This window comes from Sardina pilchardus, chromosome 6 (genome assembly GCF_963854185.1).
Source record: "Sardina pilchardus chromosome 6, fSarPil1.1, whole genome shotgun sequence".
NCBI classification, from domain to species: domain Eukaryota; kingdom Metazoa; phylum Chordata; class Actinopteri; order Clupeiformes; family Clupeidae; genus Sardina; species Sardina pilchardus.
The window spans coordinates 17,530,319-17,551,971 of NC_084999.1; the positions used below are offsets into that span (position 1 = coordinate 17,530,319).

Below are 21,653 nucleotides of genomic sequence, written 5' to 3' on the forward strand. Positions count from 1 at the left end.
TAAAATGCGGTGTGCTTTGCGAATACAGCACAAGTATCGTCATGCCAGGTTCCTACAATCATTGTCAGAGATTGAACAACTGCCAACACCTCCTGAAGATACCCTTTTGCAGGAAGCCATTGAATCCTTTCGAATGGCGATACAGAATGGGCCTACTTATGTCTGCACAGTCTGTCACAGAGCTTTGTTTTTCAAGCAAGTAAAAAAGTGCAATCGCGAAAGGTATAAAAAGAACCTTGCCATGGTAGGCCGATGTTTAACTGGTACATATGTACACACATGCGGGGATGCATGTGATGTGCTTGGACAATGTTGTGCCCCTGAAGAGACAACAGAGTGGATTTGTCATAGCTGTCATGAAAATGTAATGATTGGAAAAATGCCGCCCATTGCTGTGACTAACATGCTAGAACTTTCGCCAATTCCCCCAGAGCTCAGTGATCTGAATATACTTGAAAGGCACATTATAGCACGATGCATACCGTTTGCAAAGATAATCAGTCTTCCCAAAGGCCAGCAGAAATTAATACATGGTGGAGTTGTATGTGTACCTTCAGAGGTTGAAGCAACGGTCAATGCTTTGCCTAGGCCCAGCAGTCAGTCTCAGCTTTTGAAAGTAAAGTTGAAAAGAAGAATAAACTATACAGGCCACTACCAGTTCCAAACTGTTGATATGAACAACGTACGAAGAGCTTTATCAAAACTTAAAGAGATTCATCCAGAGTATAGGGACATAACTATAATGGATGATGTTGCAGCTATTGAGGATGAAATTGACAGCTTGGGAAATGAGAGTGAAGTCAATGATGACCTCAGTGCTGATATTGAACAAGCGGTTGACCTAATGGAGACTGATATGTGGGATGGGTGTGAATTGTCTGAAACTGTAGAAGGACATTCACAGACAAATGTTTCTCACAGTGAGACAAACCATGAGGCAAACCAGGCACAGGATTCCGTTGACTCTGAACAGGAAACTAGACCGCAAAGTGGTGGATGTTCAATAGATTCTTGCTTACAGCCATGTGATATTGCGCAGGAAATGTTAACTTTTGGTGAGGGTGTATTCACTGTGGCTCCAGCTGAAGGAAACAAACCAGTAAGTTTCTTCAAAGTTCCCAAATTAGAGGCCATGGCTTTTCCTGTGCAGCTCTCTACGGGAACAAACACTTTTGATGAACAGAGGCTCAGGAAATTATCGCCAAGCAGATATTTCAATGCACGTCTCTTCTCTGTTGACAATCGTTTTGCTCTTGATTCTACTTACATTTTCTTTGCACAGTTTGTCACAGAAATGTATTTAGCAAGGTCTAGTATGTCCATTCAATTGCGTAAAGGGAAGCCTCTGACTAGAGATGGTCGTAGAATCACAGCGAGAATGCTACAGGACAAACGAGAAGTAGAGAAACTGATAAACAACAAAGATGCCACACGATTCATGCAACCTTTGCGAGGAACCCCTGCCTATTGGGAAAAAACCCTTAGAGACCTATTTGCAATGCTTCGGCAGCTGGGCACTCCAACTTTTTTCTGCACATTTAGTGCTGCAGAAATGAGATGGCCAGAGGTCATACAAGCAATAAAGACACAACAAGGCGAGCACGTTGACTTCTCTGAATTGGACTGGGCTTCAAAATGTGAAATTTTGCGTAGTAACCCCGTCACCACCATGCGCATGTTTGACAAGCGCGTCGATGCACTGCTAAGACACTTAATCCTGTCACCAGCACAGCCCATTGGTGAGGTAATAGACTACTTCTATCGAGTGGAGTATCAAGCTAGAGGTTCGCCACATATACATATGTTGGTTTGGTGTAAGAATGCACCTGTATTTGAGGAGGACCCAGATGAGAAAGTGTGCGAGTTTGTGGATAAGTACATAACATGCCAGCTACCAGACCCAAACACAGATCCTGAGCTATTCAAGATTGTTAATGAGGTGCAAACCCACAGTAAAGGCCACTCTAAGTCCTGTAAGAAGGGGGGTAAGCACTGTCGATTCGGATTTCCTAAACAGCCTGTAGAGGAAACCTTTATAACGCGACCAATGCCAGCAGAGGTTGTGGATGAGTCTGAAGATGAATCAGATGATGATCGTTCCTGCATGAGTCCTGAAGAGGCCAAAAACAAATTGAAGCCTTTATGGGAATTGCTCAATAATCCAACAGCATCATTTGAAAGCATCCCCCGGCTACTTGAGCAATGCAAATTAAGCTATGAGGAATATCTCGACTGTGTCAGTTTCTTAACCACATCCAGTGTCTTGGTTATGAAACGGCAACCAAAGGACTGCTGGATAAATGGCTATAATGAACATTTGTTAAGGGCCTGGAATGCAAACATGGACATTCAGTTCATCTTGAATCCTTATTCCTGTATAATGTACATCTTGTCATATATTTCCAAAGCCGAACACGAGATGAGTGACTATCTGAAAAGCGTTGTGAAGGACACTTCTCAATCCATTACGTCAGATTGTGAGGAAATGAAACAAATCATGCAGGCCTATTCCAAAAATAGAGAGGTCAGTGTTCAAGAGGCAGTTGCTAGAGTTTGTAGCTTGAAACTGAGGTCTTGTTCACGAAATGTGATCTTCATACCCACTGACGATAACGCTTTGAAGATGAGCCTCCCTTTACGGTACTTGAATGACCGTATTCCTGACTCAGAGAATGTTTGGATGTCTGGAATGGCAGACAAATACAAACACAGACCTGATACACCTGACTTTGAGACCATGTCCATGGCAGAGTTTGCTTCCACCTACAGAATGGTGTATGGGAGACAGAAAGAAAGCAGCAAAGTTTTACCACTTCAAAATGAAATGGGCTTCATTCAGAAGCGAACTAAGGGAAAGCCTGCCGTTATCAGGTATGCCAGGTTCTCAGAGAAAACGGCTCCAGAGAAATTCTATGGCACATTACTCAAACTTTACCTCCCTTATCGTTCAGATTCACAATTGAAACCCACAGGCTACCCAACCTATGAGTCATTTTATTCATCTGGTTCTGTACAGCTTCCTGGAAGAGACCATCTTCAGAGAGTGTTTTCTGTTGTCAAAGAGAACAGGTCGCAGTTTGAAAAGAATAATGATGCTATAGAGAAAGCTATTGAGAGCTTGGAAGAAAATGGTCCAATGGAAGATGCTTGGACAACACTAGCGCCTGAGACAGAGCTTCTTAGGCTGGAGTGCAATTTGGAGCGTGAGGAAATAAGTCCAGATCAAATCAATGAACAAGATGATGTCCCAGATTTTTGTCGGAGTCCCACAAGGGGAGGAAGTACTATGCCAATGTTTGAGGCTCCTAAAATAGACCCCAATGTTGTGCGACAAATGTATCAGAATTTAAATCAAAAGCAGGCTTCAGTGTTCTACGCGGTGCGCAAGTGGTGCTTAAGACGTGTGTGGGGACAGAGTGCTGATCAGTTTTTTTACTTTGTCACTGGTGGAGCTGGCACAGGCAAGTCACACCTCATCAAATGCATCTACGCAGAGGCATCAAAGATACTTCGGAAGTTACCCCGTATTACAGAGGAAAGAGACATGTCTATGCCCACTGTGCTTCTCACAGCATTTACTGGCACAGCAGCCTTTAATATAGCAGGCAAGACACTGCACTCTGTACTGAAACTGCCAAGAAGCCTTAAACCACCTTACCAGTGTTTTGGGAACCGTCTGGATGAAGTGAGGGCAACCTTGTCCAATGCTGAGATTTTGATTATTGACGAAGTGTCCATGATATCCAAACAACTTTTTGCCTATGTCAATTGGAGGTTGCAAGAAATCAAAGGCAGTAAGAAACCTTTTGGGGGCCTCTCTCTGCTAGTCCTAGGCGATTACTACCAATTACCACCACCGGGTAAAGCCAAACCTCTCTGTGTGTTTGAGAGTCACGTTTTGGATTTCTGGAAGGACCAGTTCCAAGTAGTTACACTGACAGAAATTATGCGCCAAAAAGATGATCTACCATTTGCTGAGCTGCTGAACAGGGTCAGAGTGAAACGCAAAGGAGAGGCATTATCTGATGCGGACAAAGCTCTACTTGCCCAAGCCTTAACTCAAGCTCAGGACTGTCCTAAAGACATCCTACATGTTTTTGCCACAAATAAAGAGGTAAACCAGCACAATGCTGACACCATATCTGCTCTGTACTCTGAACTGGTGAATGTAGATGCTCATGACTATAAAAAAGATCTTCAAACTGGTCGGATGGAAAGGCAGAGTGCACCTTTTGAAGGTTGTAAAGGTGATCTACCAGATAGATTACAACTTGCTGAAGGTGCTCGTGTGATGCTAATCCGAAACATTGATGTAGAAGATGGACTGGTGAATGGCTCTTTTGGAAAGATCGCTAAAATTGTCTATGATGGCCAAGCTGGCAAAACATTTGTAAAGCTACTCGGTATTGAGCTAGACAATCCCAGTGCAGGGCAGAGACATCGCAACCAGCCTCCAGGAGTGTCGGATAATTTGACATATATTGACAGAATCGAGGAACCTCTGAGTAAAAAAGGAGTGGTTCGCCACATGTTCCCGATGACACTTTGTTATGGGGTTACCATACATAAATGCCAAGGGATGTCAACAGTGTCTATAGTGGTTTCATTGAAGCGGATTTTTGAACCAGGCATGGCATATGTTGGTCTCAGTAGAACTACCTCACTGCGTGGACTGCACATACTTGATTTTGATGAAGGCAAAATATATGCTGATCCTGAAGTAGCAACTGCGTTGGAAAGTATGCCAAAAGCACAAGTGGAAAATTCTATGCCCCTCCTTCACCATCTCAACTCACTTGGTTCATCATCACGGCTAACACTGATTCACCACAACACAGAGGGACTGTCAGCCCATATGGAAGATATCAAGAAACATCATGAAATGTGTCTTGCAGATATTTTGTGTTTCACTGAAACACACCTATTTGGCAACTTTGTCCCAGACACTCTGCAGCTGGAGAATTATCACATGTATAACCGCAACAGGCATGTTTCATACTCTACGCTTTCTCATCTAGCCCAGAAGAATGGTGGGGGAGTTGCTGTGTTTCTTAAAAACCATGTTCAGGCTCATCAAGTGCCATACATTCAGGGTGTTACTGACCTCGAATTCCTGGTAGTGAAGGTTGTGGCTCCAGTTCATGTTCTGATTGCAGTGATTTACAGATCACCTGATTACAACATAAATCTATTTTTGACCAATCTCCGTCACCTGTTGGAGTCTTTACAGGTCATTGCAGACGGCCCAGTTATTGTTTGTGGGGATTTTAATGAGGACCTATTGGCCACAGGAAGGAAACCAATCTTTGAGCTGTTTCAGTCAAGAGCTTTCACAAATCTCATTACTACTTCTACCACAGAGAAGAATACGCTGTTGGATAATATTTTCATCTCTGATCATCGGCACTGTGCCCATTCAGGCGTTCTACAGACGTATTATAGTTATCACGATCCAGTGTTTTGTATTTTAACTTAATTTACATATGATTTTACAATAGTATATGATGTGACTGTTTAATCTATCAATTGATGGCAAAGATGTAGAATCGTATGGCCTTGAAATACTAACATAATGTGAACAAAATAACTGTTTGGACAGAATGTCAAAAACACTTATGCTTTGTATTCCCCAGATATCAATTAACGTTATCCAAACCAACACAGGGATTAGTCACCCTGGAGCAACTATGGGAGTGCCTTTAATGCTTAACTGAGTTTAATAAGGTGTTATGGTTTGTACAAGTTTTGCATGCTGACAAAGTTCCTTAGACTACACTGCCACTGAAACTTGGGAGGTATCGTTTCTTTGGAAATGAATAAACGACCTTTAGAAGAAAAATGGGTTCATAAGAATTTGGTAAGTATTTTCAAGTTCAAGTAGTCTATTGTCACTAGTATTATAGTGAAGGAAAATACATATAAATACAATAGTAGTAATTACAATGGTGTGTGAATTATATCTGATATAAGAATCTGTCTGTCTAGCTATCTATTCATCTATTTGTTCTATATGTTCATCTGTTTATCTCCAAGAGCAATGTGATGGATACTCCTGGCACCAAATTTCAACAAGGACTCCCTGAAACACATGACTATTTTAAGATGGGATGATGCTGAAACCCCCGAAGAGTAAGCCTGGTCTTAAAGTATTAATAGTAAGAAAATTGCTTAAGATGCCTTATGTTGACTTCAGCAATTTCCCCATGACCTTTTAAGTGAATATAGTAATTGATATTAGTATCTGTGTCTCTCCCTAACTGTCTGTCTGTCTGTCTGTCTTGTCTATCTGTCTATTTCTCCATGTTATCTGAAACAGCAATGAGATTACCACTCCTGGCCCCAATTTCAACGAGGACCCCCCTGGCCATCAATATGGGATAATACTGAAATCCTTGTCTGAGACGGGACGGGAATACAAGAAATATTGCGTCCCAATAACCAAAATGGCCATGGAGGACTCATGTCTAGGTAAGGACCTTATAAGGCTTTTCTGTTCAATTAGACTTGCTCTCTAAATTCTGTCTTAACGTTTTCTGTGGCTGTAGGGTAGTGAAATGAACAGCTCACGAGTAAGCCTCCTGGAAGGCCTTGTCTGTGTCCATGAAGATCTAAAATCTGGTAAGTTAATGACAATACAAGTCCACCTATTTGCCCCTCAACCAACTGTATACTACTGTCTACACTGCACTATATTTCTTGTCCTGTCTATGCACCACTTGTCTATATTTTGTATATCACATTACACTATTCTGCTTTGTTGCACTTCTGGTTAGACACAAACTGCATGTCTTTGCAGAGTACAACGACAAAGTTGAATCTAATCAAATTACATTGAACCTTTGTTGACAAGAAAAGTTGGTTTGTAATACTTCCATAACAATTTAGTAAGTATTTAAATGAAACCCCCTACCTAATAAAAGGCTTCTCGGTCTTTAACTGTTCAGTTAGACGTCACTAAAGTGTCTTAATGTTTTCTGCTGCTTTAGTGTGGTGAAATGAACACTTCAAAAGAGCCTCCTAGAAGGCCTTGTCTACTGAGGACCTAAAGTCTTCTTTCTTGGGAGTCTTGGTAAGTTAACATCTACATGCGCTCCCTAGTGCAATAGATACCACTTTAACAAAACATGGACCCTTCGTGCATAGAAAGGAAAACTTTAATTCAGATCAACAATGCTGACAAGCATGGTTGTCTTTTATAAAATGGTTTATCTGATCCTAAACAAGGAGCTAGTATACTCCTTGAGCACATTGTTGGTAATGAAAAGTGGTGTTTATGTTCATTCTGTTGCCATAGAGGAAGCGGCAATGGACATCACAAGCACCGTTATGTGGATTTACAATAACTGCAGACATGAGAATCCCATAGACTGTTGATGTGGGGACTGTGATCGAGGCCATGAAACTTTGCCAATGTCATCTCGTCCATCATGCTCTACTTACGGATGCTCTTCATCAACTACAGGTCCGTTTTTTAACACCATAGTTTTTAATCATGAAACCAAGAGACCTGAACATCAGTTCCTCCCTGTGCAGTTGGGACTCTAACACTAAGCACTGATGCCTTTCAGGAATGTGTGTTAACCCCTCTTGGTACCAGGACAACAGCCTAGGTCAAACCAAGGACCTAATGGTGGACTACAGGAGACTGGAGCAAGAGGAGCACACACCCGTCTACCCCTCTCACTACAAAGAACTTTACTCTACTGTAACTGACCCTTGGCAGATGGGTTGGGCCCTTGAGTCGTGGATCTGTCTGAGGTTTCTTCCTATATGTATCTCCAATTCTAGGGAGTTTTTCCTTGCCCCTGTTGCTCATGGGCTCTCTTTGAAGGTTTAACACGCTGCCATGAGACGTGTAATATTTTGGCGCTCTATAAATAAAATTGAATTGAATTGAATTGAATTGAACTTCTTCTCTGTGTGTCTCTCCATTGAACTGGATAGCTCACTTGTCATTCCCACTTTCTTTCACTTATTTTTCTTCACTTCCTCTCACTTTCTCTATCACTCTCTCTATTTCTTCCAAATTCAATAACTTTTTAAAACTATATTAAAATAACACTTTTTATAGCAAAGCAACCACTAGAATTACTTAGTAACAACCTAGCAACCACTTCCATAATTACACCCTGGCAACCACCATAGCAACCCACGTGATTTACCTAGCAACCAACTTGATTTCCCTAGCAACCAACCTAGTAACCACTTTTTAATGAATAGTAACCACTTTATTTAGCCTAGCAACATCTTAGTAATCACTTTAAGTACCCTAGCATAATCCTAGCAATAACTTTCCATGCACTGGTATTTCCTTCAGGAAATGCTTTTCTAGTTATTATTATTATTCTTCCAGGCCCTAATTTGCCTCGAACCGCTTATCGTAGGAACTTGGTTCAAACTTTGTCACATAGCTCTTGCATCAAATTTTCAGTCTATTACTTTTCATATTTCTACGACTTTTACTTTTTGAGATATTGAATAAAAACTAAACTTAATTTTGCCATAGACTTAACATTGGCTTTGTGACATCATAATTAGCTTTTAAAGAAATAGAATGGAATCAACTTTGCCAGTGTTCTCTCACTGACTTCAGCAACTTCAATGGAACTTCTTCTCTGTGTGTCTCTCCATTGAACTGGATAGCTCACTTGTCATCCCCACTTTCTTTCACTTCTTTTTCTTCACTTCCTCTCACTTTCTCTATCACTCTCTCTATTTCTCCCAATTTCAATAACTTTATAAAAACTATTTAAAATAACAACTTTTTAGAGCAAAGCAACCACTATAATTACTTAGTAACAACCTAGCAACCACTTCCATAATTACACCCTGGCAACCGCCTTAGCAACCGACTTGATTTCCCTAGCAACCAACGTGATTTCCCTAGCAACCATCCTAGTAACCACTTTTTATTGAATATTAACCACTTTATTTAGCCTTGCAACACCTTAGTAATCACTTTAAGTACCCTAGCATAATCCTTGCAATGACTTTCCATGCACTGGTATTTCCTTCAGGAAATGCTTTTCTAGTTACAGTGCATGGAAATGCACTGTATTGATATTCCTTAGTTTTTTCTTTTTATTTTTATTTTTATTATTATTCTTCCAGGCCCTAATTTGACTCTAACCGCTCATCGTAGGAACTTGGTTCAAACTTTGTCACGTAGCTCTTGCATCAAATTTTCAGTCTATTACTTTTCATATTTCTATGACTTTTACTTTTTGAGATATGAAATAAAAACTAAACTTAATTTTGTCATAGACTTAACATTGGCTTTGTGACATCATAAATGGCTTTTAAAGAATTAGAATGGAATCTACTTTGCCGGTGTTCTCTCACTGACTTCAGCAACTTCAATGGAACTTCTTCTCTGTGTCTCTCCATTGAGCTGGATAGCTCACTTGTCATCCCCACTTTCTTTCACTTCTTTTTCTTCACTTCCTCTCACTTTCTCTATCACTCTCTCTATTTCTCCCAATTTCAATAACTTTTTCAAACTATATTTAAAATAACACTTTTTATAGCAAAGCAACCACTAAAATTACTTAGTAACAACCTAGCAACCACTTCCATAATGACACCCTGGCAACCACCTTAGCAACCCACGTGATTTCCCTAGCAACCAACTTGATTTCCTTAGCAACCAACCTAGTAACCACTTTTTATAGAATAGTAACCACTTTATTTAGCCTAGCAACATCTTAGTAATCACTTTAGGCACCCTAGCATAATCCTAGCAATGACTTTCCATGCACTGGTATTTCCTTCAGGAAATGCTTTTCTAGTTATTATTATTATTCTTCCAGGCCCTAATTTGACTCTAACCGCTTATCGTAGGAACTTGGTTCAAACTTTGTCACGTAGCTCTTGCATCAAATTTTCAGTCTATTATTTTTCATATTTCTACAACTTTTACTCTTGGAGATATTAAATAAAAACTAAAGTTAATTTTGCCATAGACTTAACATTGGCTTTGTGACATCATAATTAGCTTTTAAAGAAATAGAATGGAATCAACTTTGCCAGTGTTCTCTCACTGACTTCAGCAACTTCAATGGAACTTCTTCTCTGTGTGTCTCTCCATTGAACTGGATAGCTCACTTGTCATCCCCACTTTCTTTCACTTCTTTTTCTTCACTTCCTCTCACTTTCTCTATCGCTTTCTCTACTAGGCCTACTCCAAATTCCAATAATCTTTTAAACTATATTTAAATGAACACTTTAAATAACAAAGCAACCACTAGGCCTATAATTCTCTCTCTATTAATTAAATAATGAACTTGATAGCGTCATCCCCACTTTCTTTCACTTCTTTTTCTTCACTTCCTCTCACTTTCTCTATCACTCTCTCTATTTCTCCCAATTTTGATAACTTTTCAAAACTATATTTAAAATAACACTTTTTATAGCAAAGCAACCACTATAATTACTTAGTAACAACCTAGCAACCACTTTCATAATGACACCCTGGCAACCACCTTAGCAACCAATGTGATTTCCCTAGCAACCAATTTGATTTCCCTAGCAACCAACCTAGTGACCACTTTATTTAGCCTAGCAACACCTTAGAAATTACTTTAAGTACCCTAGCATAATCCTTGCAATGACTTTCCATGCACTGGTATTTCCTTCAGGAAATGCTTTTCTAGTTATTATTATTATTCTTTTTACCTTTTTGTGCGCGCTATTCAGCCCGAACCGCTTAACGTACAAACTTGGTTGAAACACCGTTCCGTAGATCTTCCAAATATCTACTAGACAATCTATTTGACATTTTTGAGAAGTTTATACTTTTTGAGATATTTGTAATTAAAAGTGTATTTTCCCCCCATAGACTTTAATGGAGAATGTGATGTCATAATGGGCCAGAACTCTCAGTTCCCAGTCTAGTTAGAACACTGCCCTGTGAATCCAACTGTCACTTTTAAGCAAAGATTCTAGAACAGAGCTCCACTATAGAATCTTTGCCTTTAAGCATACAATCTGGCTCTCCCTGAACTACACATAGTATAGAAGTGTTTCCTGTGTGTCAAAATAAAAGTCTACCCAGCAGATTGCATCCCCTCGTGTAATTCCTCGGGAATTGCATTTCTAGTTATTATTATTATTGTTCTAAAAAAATAATCAGTCTATTTTAGAAGACATAATATGTTTCATTGCTTTTTACATTTTGTGATATTTTAAAGTTTGCAGAGATAATATTTTCGAACTAAATAATCAGTTCTTTTCAGATGCACTTTTTGTGCACACATGATCATTGATAGAACTTTAAAAAGACTCACTTGGTTCTTCAGGTTGGACTGGCAGGTGTCAATTGAGTGGAGAGGAAAAACATAATTGTTAGTAATCGACACAAAAAATAATGTGATGAAGCATTGCGTAGCTTTTTCCTTTTAAAAACACCGTGTGCTCACCAACAATGATACCCTCTGGATTATCCATGAAAGGGTTATCCATAAACTTCCCCAAGGTCGTGGCATTGTCCGCTCCCAGGGTGTTGTTCACGATCAGGGTGTAGTAGCCGTTGTTTAGGTGGGTGGGCTTGTTGAGGAAGAGGCAGCCGTGCAGGATGGAGCCGTCCTCGGAGTCGGGGATGAGCTGCGTGTAGGTGTACCGGCTCTCGTTCAGGTCGGTGCCGTTGTACTGCCAGCGGATGTAGGGCGCCGGGTTCCCGTCCACCGCGAACGGGATGCACCAGTGATGCTGCTGCTCGGGGTCACGGAGAAATAGGATTCTCACTGCAACTGTAGTGGGGGTGGGATGGTGTTTAGTGCAGTGAAAACTGTAACGAATACTGTATGAAAAATATAGTCATTGATATTATTGTCGTGATTTAGAATACAGTAATTCTCCGCATATAAGCCGCATTGTGTATAATCCGCAGGACAGTGTTTTATGCAAATTAAAGGAAACAAAACCATATTAACCCCCCCGTATTAACCTCATAGCTGAGGAAATTTTGCAAAATCAATGTATAATAGTCAGGAAATTACGGTACCTACATCCAGGTTAGGTTGGAGAAGTTTTGCAATAGATATGAAAAACATATTGAATGTTCATGCTGCAGTGAGTATCAGAGTGATTCCTCAGAGAGAATTCCACTGTTCCAAAGGTGCCATAGAGAGTACTGTATTGCTTGCTGTGCTTATCTTCATGCTTTGACTAGCTGTATTGTGCAGAATTGTCCCTCAATATCACAACTAAAGCCTACCTTACACTGACAGACTCTGACAAGATTTGGGAAAGATTCTTGAAAGATTGTAGTCTTTTAACTAATGCCCCTCATTCAAGCTTTACTCAAAAGACTACAATCTTACAGGAATCTTTCCCAAATCTTGTCAAAGTCTATCAGTGTAGGCTTAACAGGCACTAAGTAAAAACTGAGTAGTAAGAGTTCCTAATGCTGTCTTGCAAAATCAGCAGGCAATTCCTCAAAGACGGACTCATCTCAGTTCAGTCTGAAACCAAGTTCAACCAACCAACTCGAACCCAAGGATGTGAGCTATGGGTTTATAAAGCATATATACTTTTTCCACGAATCAATGTGGTCCATCTGCGCTGTAAACCTGTTGACCTGGCATGAATAATGAATCCTACGCTTGTTAGGGCGACCTGACCACAAGAGGTACCTGGAAGCACATTGAGAGTGGGATGCAGGAAATGGGTCTTTTAGATCGAAGAACATGCTGATGTCAGGAGCAGAGTCGCTCCTCTACGACCGCTTCACTGCTCTTAACCTGTGACCCTATGCAAGAAAGTGCTTCGCAAGGAGTCCAAGAAGACATTAATGTCATATTCCAAGATTGCCTCAGTCTCGGGGGTTGCACAAGTGTGACCCTAATATAAATAGATGAGTCCATGGAGTGTTTCTTTGATATTCCAAACTGCCGAAGAATCCAAATGAAAGAAAGGAGAACGACATTATCATGGAAACCATTTGCTTGCTATCTTTGAAAGCATAAATCCTAGCACATTTTCACATCATCTGTGACAATGGAGGCAGTGGGATCGTTTTTTTTTTGTCAGCGTTTTGAGGCCGAGGAAGAGTCCAACTGATCCTAAGGGTAATTATGAGGAGGTCGTTAACGACATACTGTCCACTAAAGGGCTTTATGTTGATAGATCATTGCAGCTTACGCCACTTGCTGCCTGCCAGTCAACCCTGACAATTATGTTTTCCGGACTACAAGGGAGAGGCCCATTAGTGGAGACTCAAATAAGATCTGATGACTGTTATTCTCCCATTTTGTTGACATTAATTATCTGCCCCTTGATGGCCATACATTTGTCTCCAGTCAAACACTGTTTTTTTTCTCCCCAACTATTTGACAACAACAGCATGATTAAGCATTTGCAGTGGGAAAACATGCCGTCTTTTTGCCTCAAGAGCTAAACACTGAAATAAGGCTATAATAACCTTTCCTCAAAGACACCACTGTGCTTTGTATCACTATTAGCACACATACATTCTATGGTAATACACACAATGCTAGCAGCCCCCTAGATTTCTAAATATATTGCAACACTGTTCAAAGACTCACATTCAATATCCAGAGGCACCATGGCCTTGCCCGGCCCTGCCCTGTTCTCTGCTTCACAGGTGAGGTTATGGAGGTTGTCATAAGAAGACACGTTCACCAGGTGGAGGACCAGCTCTTGTGTGTAGCCCCACAGTCTCCTCTGAAAACACAACAGACTGGAAATGAATTTAACATAGCATCTAACAATACATCATTTGCAGAAATGGTTTTATGGTTAATATTGTAAATATATAATATTGTAAATATTGCATAGTAGTGTTACATGTCATCATCATTATTACTAATTATTAGTATACTCATGAATTATTAGTACTAATCATTATGAAGATCATGACCATAAAATAGTAGCATTCAGTGTTGACATGAGCACTATCCTGAAATGTTTTGTAGCAGCATGCCCCATTTTTGCGATATTAGCATATTTACTTGTCTACCCCAGAATTCGATAAGAGGAGACATACCGGTCTCTTCTCTATGCCTGCAATATCCCAGTCTGACACTGTTAGCCTAGTGCAGAATAATTCACTGGAAGCGGGTTACACCAGTTATCCTAAATGAGCTAATTTCCCCAAAAGGCTGGCGTGTTAAACTCCGGATGACCGACTCTGTCTATAATCAACCAGTTGCTGTAAGTGGACGAATGCGCGCCCCCGGGGCAGGGCCACTGCTCCGTACCTCCCAGGTGTAGTGTGAGTGAAGCTGCGCCGTGTTCCACCTGACGGAGGGCGTGGGCACACCGATCACCTCGCAAACAAACGTCAGGTTCCCTCCCTCCTGCACTTTCGTTCTGGTCGCATGGATGGCCACTTCGGGAACACCTGCCAAGTAATACACCTATGAAAGCTTTGTTGGAGACATGTTGTAGCAGTGAATGCCTATGCTGGGCCTTAGATAATGACCACTCTCTTCTTTAGAGTAAGATTCACAAATACAGAAAACCTCACAGCATATGGATGGATGATTCAGTATCACATTTTCATAATCAGGCATCATTGAAAATCAGAATGGAAATCAAAGGATCTACTGACTTTTGATCTACTTGCACCTTATTCTCTACATGCATCTTAGTGTATGGACAGTCAAACTTTAGAGTCAACTTACTGCAGTTATCTATGACCAGGGACTCCAGTGGAATAAAAGTCCCATTGGACACACAGGTCACAGGCTGACTGTCAAGATCACTGCGTCCACCCAGTAGCCACTGCTGGAGCCAGTGGTGGTCGCATGAACAATCCAGTGGGTTGTAACTTAAAGCCCTATGGTCAAACAAGAGCACAGACAGACATTGTGTTTGGTGAGATATAAACATAACATTCACCTGGCAGTATATCAGTTCTGACTTGTGGTATAACCATTATGTGAATGTCCCTAATATGACTTACAGATTCAGAAGGGGAAGATGGTGGAAGACCTTCCAGCTGATGTGCCTGAGCTCATTTGAAGCCAGATTCCTGTTAGGAAAAAACAGTTTTAAAGTTTTAAAGTTCAGCATTACTTGTTTAACTACTTAATAGTTTAACTTAAATGTTAAACTCAAGTCATGAACTTGTATACCTCAAAGTTTTTTTTTTTGTTTTAAAAAAGTGTCTTTACCTCACAGACTTAGTTTATGGGTGGATTGGCAGTTTAAAGAGTTCTAATCAATTATGAAAGGTAATCATTCACATCAAGTGCTACATTCCTGAACAATGTTGGCATGCACTCATGTGTTCTCCACATTAGTGAATTAGCCTTTAGCTCCAACACATAATTCTGAGCCATAGGAGACTTGGCCCTAGATGCACGTCGTGGTGCCAGGATTTAATTCACTGGATGAAGTTTGCACTTCCAGGTGTTTGACAGGGAAAACCGCAAGGCCTGTGAAGAAGACTTGTAAACTGCTGCTAATCATGAGATAGCCCCTTTCATTTTAATCCTTATATAAAGGTGGATCCTCAAATTTAAAATGGGGAGGGATTATCAAAATTATCCAGTTGACAATGATTTATATATTAATCAATATTTGTTAACATCGAAATTCATTTATTTAAGATTGGAAAGAAATGGTTCTTTGTATGACATTATTGGGCTATTGATAAATGTTATATATATATTTTAATGGTCAATAGATTTTGATAGGCTATATCGTTTTTTTTTTGCAATTTCTTAAAATACAATATTGAATTTTGAGTCTTAATGTATTCAGTGGATGGTTTCATGTGGTTTCCTTGGCAGCCTGAGTCAGAATGCTCCTCTTATACCAGTGGAGGAAAACAGATCCTTAAAAACCGCTACAGAGATGACAGACGACGTCACCAGGGACAGTGCTACCACATGGCTGATCTATATTCTCTGTGGCAGCAGTAATGGGGGGCAGGAGGGGGTTCAAATATTTGTTTTCCTTGCTCCCAAAAGTTCGTGTCAGATGGGTTGGCCATCAGGGCCTATCTTATTACCAGCTCGATTCTGCCATTCCCGCTGGATGGCAGGGTAGGATGGCGTGGGGTGGAGTGGGATGGGATGGTATGTGTGTGTGTGTGACTGTGTGTGTGTGTGTGTGTGTCGGGGGGGGGGGGGGGGGGTGGCCGGGAATAGTAGCTGCTTAGAGGAGGGGGGGGGGGGGGGGGGGTTGCTCTGAGGAAGAGTGAAAAACAAAGTAATTTAAAAAAAGAACGAATGATGGAGGACTTGGCACTTATGATGAAAAAAATTATGATCCCTCCATTTTGATACAGCCCCTCTGTACAGTGCGGTACAGTGTGTCCATCAGAGCGTTGTCCTTCTCTCTCTCTCTCTCTCTCTCTCTCTCTCTCTCCACGCCCACGCTCTCCAGAGAAGTCCTTCCAATCTCAGAGGCACAGCTGTTCTCCCCCTCTTTTCCCCTTGGTGAAATATTGATTAGGCGATAATGGACCCTTAGTGGAGTGTATTTATTATGCATCAGATGTCAATAATACGCCAAAGTGAGCGAGTAAAAGGTGACTGGTGGATGTCTTCTCCAATTTCTCTAGACTGCCCGACCACCCACCCCATTCCCAAACTCAGCCCCCTCTCGGGTTGTTCCCCCCCAGCTTTTACTCGACCACTCTCTCCCCCAGATCCACAACACCAGGCATGTCACACAAGCAGGGCAGGAACAATTACAAGATGGTCGCGATAAGGGTCAACAACCCTGCAGTACAACTGAGATACTGTACAAGATAATACCTTGGGTGCAAGCGTCAGGCAATACAAATGACTATGCTGTGCAAAGCTTGATTTGAATCAGCTGTGTAAGGAACAGGTTATTCATATCAGTTCTCAGATAGAGTTTAAATCTGAATTTGGTTTAGAGAACTTGGCCTAATTTTTACCTGAATGAGTTGTTTTTGGCATAATTGTATTACATTGTGCAGAATTGAGGTGTTAAGTATAATGGGAAAGAAGTTTCTGATTGACAGGTGCAAAGCATGGAGCTCAGAGCTTGTTGGGAACAAGGTGTAGAAAGACAATCCTTTGTAAGGACAAGGACACTTACACAGACTGGAGCTTGAGGTTGTGCTGAAAAGCATTGACAGAGATGTATTCCAACCCACAAAATGTCACCGTCCTGAGTGGAGGGAGAAATCAGACATCAAAAGGAAGTCTTCAATCACTCAGGAACTGATGATTGATCATATCACTTCAATCACTGATATCATAATCTCACGTTACAATGAATTCTGCGCAACCGGATACATATAATGGTAATAATCCAGGGCCTTTGAAAAGCTCTCTTTAAATTCCTAAAACTTGATTTTGTGGTTTTGTTATATATTTATCTATCTGTCTATGCACATAATTACACTGTTTGTTTTAACTTTAAGACTTTTCCTTTTAGGCCAAAGAGCACCAGATTGGTGTATCATTCTGCAAGAAATAATTCAAATGCCTCTTAACATTCACAAGATGATTCATGTAAGGTAAATGTGAATTTTATATAACATCATATTTCATATGAATATACTGCACTTACAGATTCTTCAGCTCCCTGTAGTTGGCGAGATCTATTTCTGTGATATTTTTCAGATCGGGCTCTTTTTCAATGACTCTAGGGAAATAAATTATTAGAAATTAATGACACAAAATGTTCAGTACAAACAATAAAACCTTCATCATTCATACAGATGGCACCGTGAGAAGCAAAAAGCAGAGAAACAATGATAATAGTAGCCACAAAACAACAAGCAACCCTTATATACAGTATACAGTCAAGCAACAAGATATACAAAAGTGATCGTTGTTTTGAGCTGATAGTCCAGAGTTAAGGAGTCGAAGTGTGCACTTAAATCAATCACCTCTCAATATCTCCAACAGCGCATAGCAGCATTATTATTTCAAGTGGTTACTAGTTGAGCTTTTGCTGCTTTCTGACTCAAAGTTGTGGTTTGTATATGTTTATGGTTATTGTCATTATTCTGTTACATTTTATTTCGTTTATTAATAATATTGGTATTTTTATTTAGGTTATAAGACATTACTTTAACAGACAGTAACAGAAAATAATCGTCTTCAAACTCATTCGTATCGGAAAGCACAGCACGAGCTCTCTGTGCAAAGATCGCATAAGACTTAGATTCAATGGGGCTGGCGGCTACTACTTGAAAAAGGAGAATGATTCCCAGCGGGATGTATCGGTCCCACCCCTCTGGAATATAATGGTTAATCAGCCACATGCCTCATTAGGTCTTTGGTCCTAGCAGGGTCTGACTAAAATGAAGGTTCATGGGGCTCAGCCACACAAAAGCCAGATCGTGGACAATAGAGCACTCTGTGATAACAGTTGATTTGATTTGTTCTATTTCACAGAAAGTTATTTTCAAAATGTCTATACTTGTTTTGGCAGACGGTTTTGTTCAAAGCCACTTACAATAACATCAATAAATACTGTATAACATTAGCATTAAAATGAACGGCTTAACATCTGCACACATGATGCTACAGTATGTGCGTTTCAGTTTGTGATTAAAAATGTACGGCAGAGTTTGACCAGTGTGGAACTTGGCACCACTGCTGTTGTTTAGGAGTAACCTTTTAGTGTAATCGGATGCAGTTGAAGCCTATCAAAACCTGCAGCCAAAATGAGCCATGGGTAGAGTAAAAGAAAACCCTACCAACAGACAACAGAGATAGAGCGAGGTGTGGATATGGAGACTGGGTGGAGAGCACCTGGGTAGTGTTCTTTCTCCCATTTATCTGTCATTTTAAGAGGGTTTGCCGTAATTGGTGTGTTTGGATGGCCTCTATGAGCTTCCAAAGCTCTTCTACTGCGAGCACTGAGTGCACACCAGCCTTCTCCTGACAATTACCCTGTTCGTGGCACACAGGGAGCCGGCCATCACGGCCATAACAGCCTCATGCTGCGGCCCCACACCACTCTTCACTATCACCATCATCATTTGAGTGATATTAAACTTAACCATAGTCCATTTACAGCCCCCCCAAACCTCCTGCATCAGCATTGTTCCTTAACCCCAATTACAGTCCGCTATCAAATATGGGCCTTGATGGTGAAATAATCCATTCAATATTTTCAAAATATTGTTAATCTGTTAAAAAATTCATTTTTGTTTAATTTTCCTGAGCTACACTAATGTGGCCATAGAAAAATAACTATATAACTATATAATAACTCACTAATAACCTCTGAGGTTGTTTGGCTGTGCTGCTATGTTTGTCACCCTGTCCACGGGCACTAGGACCGCAGTGTGAGGCACAGAAAGCACAAACATATTTATTTGTGTTAGATTGACTCGAAGAGCTGTAATCAAATTACGAGGCAGGTGGGATGGGAATCATAAACTCCCTTCACTTATTGGATCGAGCCAAGTGGGTAATATTTCATCTATTGTTCTCGGTCCCGGCGTGCCTTTGGCCATTGGCAGAATTGAATTTATAGCGCGATGCATCATTCATGAATTCTTGCCGTTGGGGTTCGTGTTTATGCCTTCTTCCGCATTTGTTGCCCAGTGGTGTCTGTTGAGCTCCTGAGTGTTGGACCAAACATCGGCTTCTGTCACACACACACTAGGGTGCTGATCACACCAGACTGTGGTGAAAGAGCAATCTGGCCATGTGGTAAAAAAAGAAATGCTCCCGCAGGTGAGTTGTTCACTGTATTATACCTAGACAGGCTTTCTGGGTGGAGTCATGCAGGTTAAGTGAACACAAAGAGTGGCAACCCAGTTGGTAAGCACAGCCAAACAACAGCAATGCCAACAGTGTGTTCGAAGGAATATAGGGAATATAGGGACAAACTATATCAAGACAGGAGGGGTGGGGGTGGGTGAGAAACATGGGACAAATCTGTCCACACAAAATGCATTTTATACTGAACTAGCGGTGGAAACCCATAGAAATCCAAACTAATTCATGTACTTTCCAAAAACCAAACAAATGACCAAAAAGGAAAATAGAATAAATAAAAGTGAATTAAAATTGACCCGATATTAAAGGGTGTGATCACAGTCCACCAAGCTGTGTTCTCCTCAGCATCAAGCTTAGATCTGCTTGGAAATGATTGAGCCACAATGGGTTCTAGAATGGCTTCTCTCATGATGACGTCACCATGACAACACTGTGATTGTGTCATCTCTCCCATTTGTTGTACAGAAATGGAGAACCACATTCTTCATCAAATTAAAGTTACGTGTGTGGAATTTAACACATCATCATCCAACATTATTATGTCACTTAGTTGCAGAAAGTATGTGGGCTTACTCAGGAAACTACATTAGGTGTTCCTCTGTCCTCCTCTGGATAGGTCCAGGGGTGCACCCTTTCAACTATTTGTGTTGTACTCAAAGGAGTACCAAACCCAATATGCGAAGAGCTAAGTTTGCCTTTGCTGTGACAACCCCTGGTCCTATAGAGGCAGAATTCACAGACTAGGTCCAGTTGTCCTTTGAAGAACATAGACATGTCTAAGACTTCAGAATCTCCTGTAGTCATCCATGACCAGGCTGTTGAACTTCTGCAGCACTGTACAGTATATATCCTGGCACTGAAATCACTGACCTTTGAGAATCAGGTGAATCCTGTGTGTATTACCCCTCAGGGATTATAAAGACATCCTTGATCCTTGATCGAATATTGTTTTGAACGGTACATTGCCAACCGCTCATTTGCGTCATTCAGAACTGTGAAAGTGGCTCATTCCTGGAATAGGCCCAAAACAGCACCAGGCATTCTTCATGGCCTCCAGTTATGTGATTGGTTAATCAGTGATGAACAAATCATGACATAGTGACTGCATTGACATCAGCATGCGCATTTTGAAATGATTGTGTATTTCAATCAATAATCCCATATTTCTCCCCATGCATACTCATTGGATACCAATCACCCAGATTGAACTCTGTTTTTGCTTGGCCTTCCGCTGGCCCCCAAGCAGCATTGCCAAGTTGTTGCGAAAACACTTGTTGTTCCAGGCTCCAAGGTCCACAACAAACAAGCCGCGCCAAACGACACACAAGTACAGTGATATTGGATCACAGATTCACCAACGAGTAACCAAAGCGACTACAGTCACAGCGTTTCAGCACCCGTGTTGACATCAAAATCCACTTGAAGCACTCAGCCAAATGAAACGATAGCTACGTGATTAGATTTTATCAGTGGCAAATAAGAGGACCTCAGCCACTCAACACCCACCCTACACAGTACACACACACCCCACCACCACCACCACCACCACCACCACCACCCTTGTGCTCCAGCAGCAGGTGTAGCTCGCCGGGGTCGTAAAAAGGCGTTTCACTCACATTTCGGTGACGTTCTCGCTCTCCTGCAGCACCAGGGCCGGGATGTTGCTGAGGCCGGCACGGCCGTCCAGGCAGTGCAGCCAGGAGAAGAAGCAGTTGCAGCCCGGCGGGCACGCGCTCTGGGCCGGCGCCGCCTGGCACACCAGCAGTGCTGCCACCAACGCCACCAGCGGCGGAGCCAGTGCCAGAGGGCACAGGCCTGGGGCCCGTAGCGCCCGCTCTGCCCGCACTGCCATAACCCCCCACGGGCGGCTCAGCGGTCCCAGGTGCGACTGGTCTCTCAATCAGTGGGGTCTTCGTAGGACACAGGCCTCTCCTCACAACAACAACAACAACAACAACAGCAGCA

The 21,653-nt window shown here is 41.4% G+C and overlaps 1 protein-coding gene and 1 long non-coding RNA gene across 3 annotated transcripts in view; one reads left to right on the top strand and one right to left on the bottom strand.

Annotated features, from left to right (window-relative positions):
* The window catches only part of ntrk1 (neurotrophic tyrosine kinase, receptor, type 1), a 35,050-nt gene that overhangs the window by 13,213 nt on the left and 184 nt on the right, over positions 1 to 21,653 (bottom strand). For both annotated transcript variants that reach the window (XM_062538766.1, XM_062538764.1), the window contains exons 1-9: positions 21,305 to 21,653; positions 17,518 to 17,592; positions 17,041 to 17,112; positions 14,927 to 14,995; positions 14,646 to 14,800; positions 14,220 to 14,362; positions 13,545 to 13,683; positions 11,418 to 11,747; positions 11,286 to 11,303 (exon numbers count right to left, since the gene is read on the bottom strand). The exon at positions 21,305 to 21,653 is cut by the window's right edge and continues 184 nt beyond it. In XM_062538766.1, the coding sequence (XP_062394750.1) occupies positions 11,286 to 11,303; positions 11,418 to 11,747; positions 13,545 to 13,683; positions 14,220 to 14,362; positions 14,646 to 14,800; positions 14,927 to 14,995; positions 17,041 to 17,112; positions 17,518 to 17,592; positions 21,305 to 21,540 (1,237 nt within the window). In that variant the 5' untranslated portion in view covers positions 21,541 to 21,653. The remainder of the gene's footprint in view (positions 1 to 11,285; positions 11,304 to 11,417; positions 11,748 to 13,544; positions 13,684 to 14,219; positions 14,363 to 14,645; positions 14,801 to 14,926; positions 14,996 to 17,040; positions 17,113 to 17,517; positions 17,593 to 21,304) is intronic.
* On the top strand, positions 7,006 to 7,755 carry LOC134082810 (uncharacterized). The gene is made up of 3 exons (XR_009939660.1): positions 7,006 to 7,069; positions 7,295 to 7,462; positions 7,569 to 7,755. It is a non-coding gene; the product is annotated as an uncharacterized LOC134082810 (long non-coding RNA).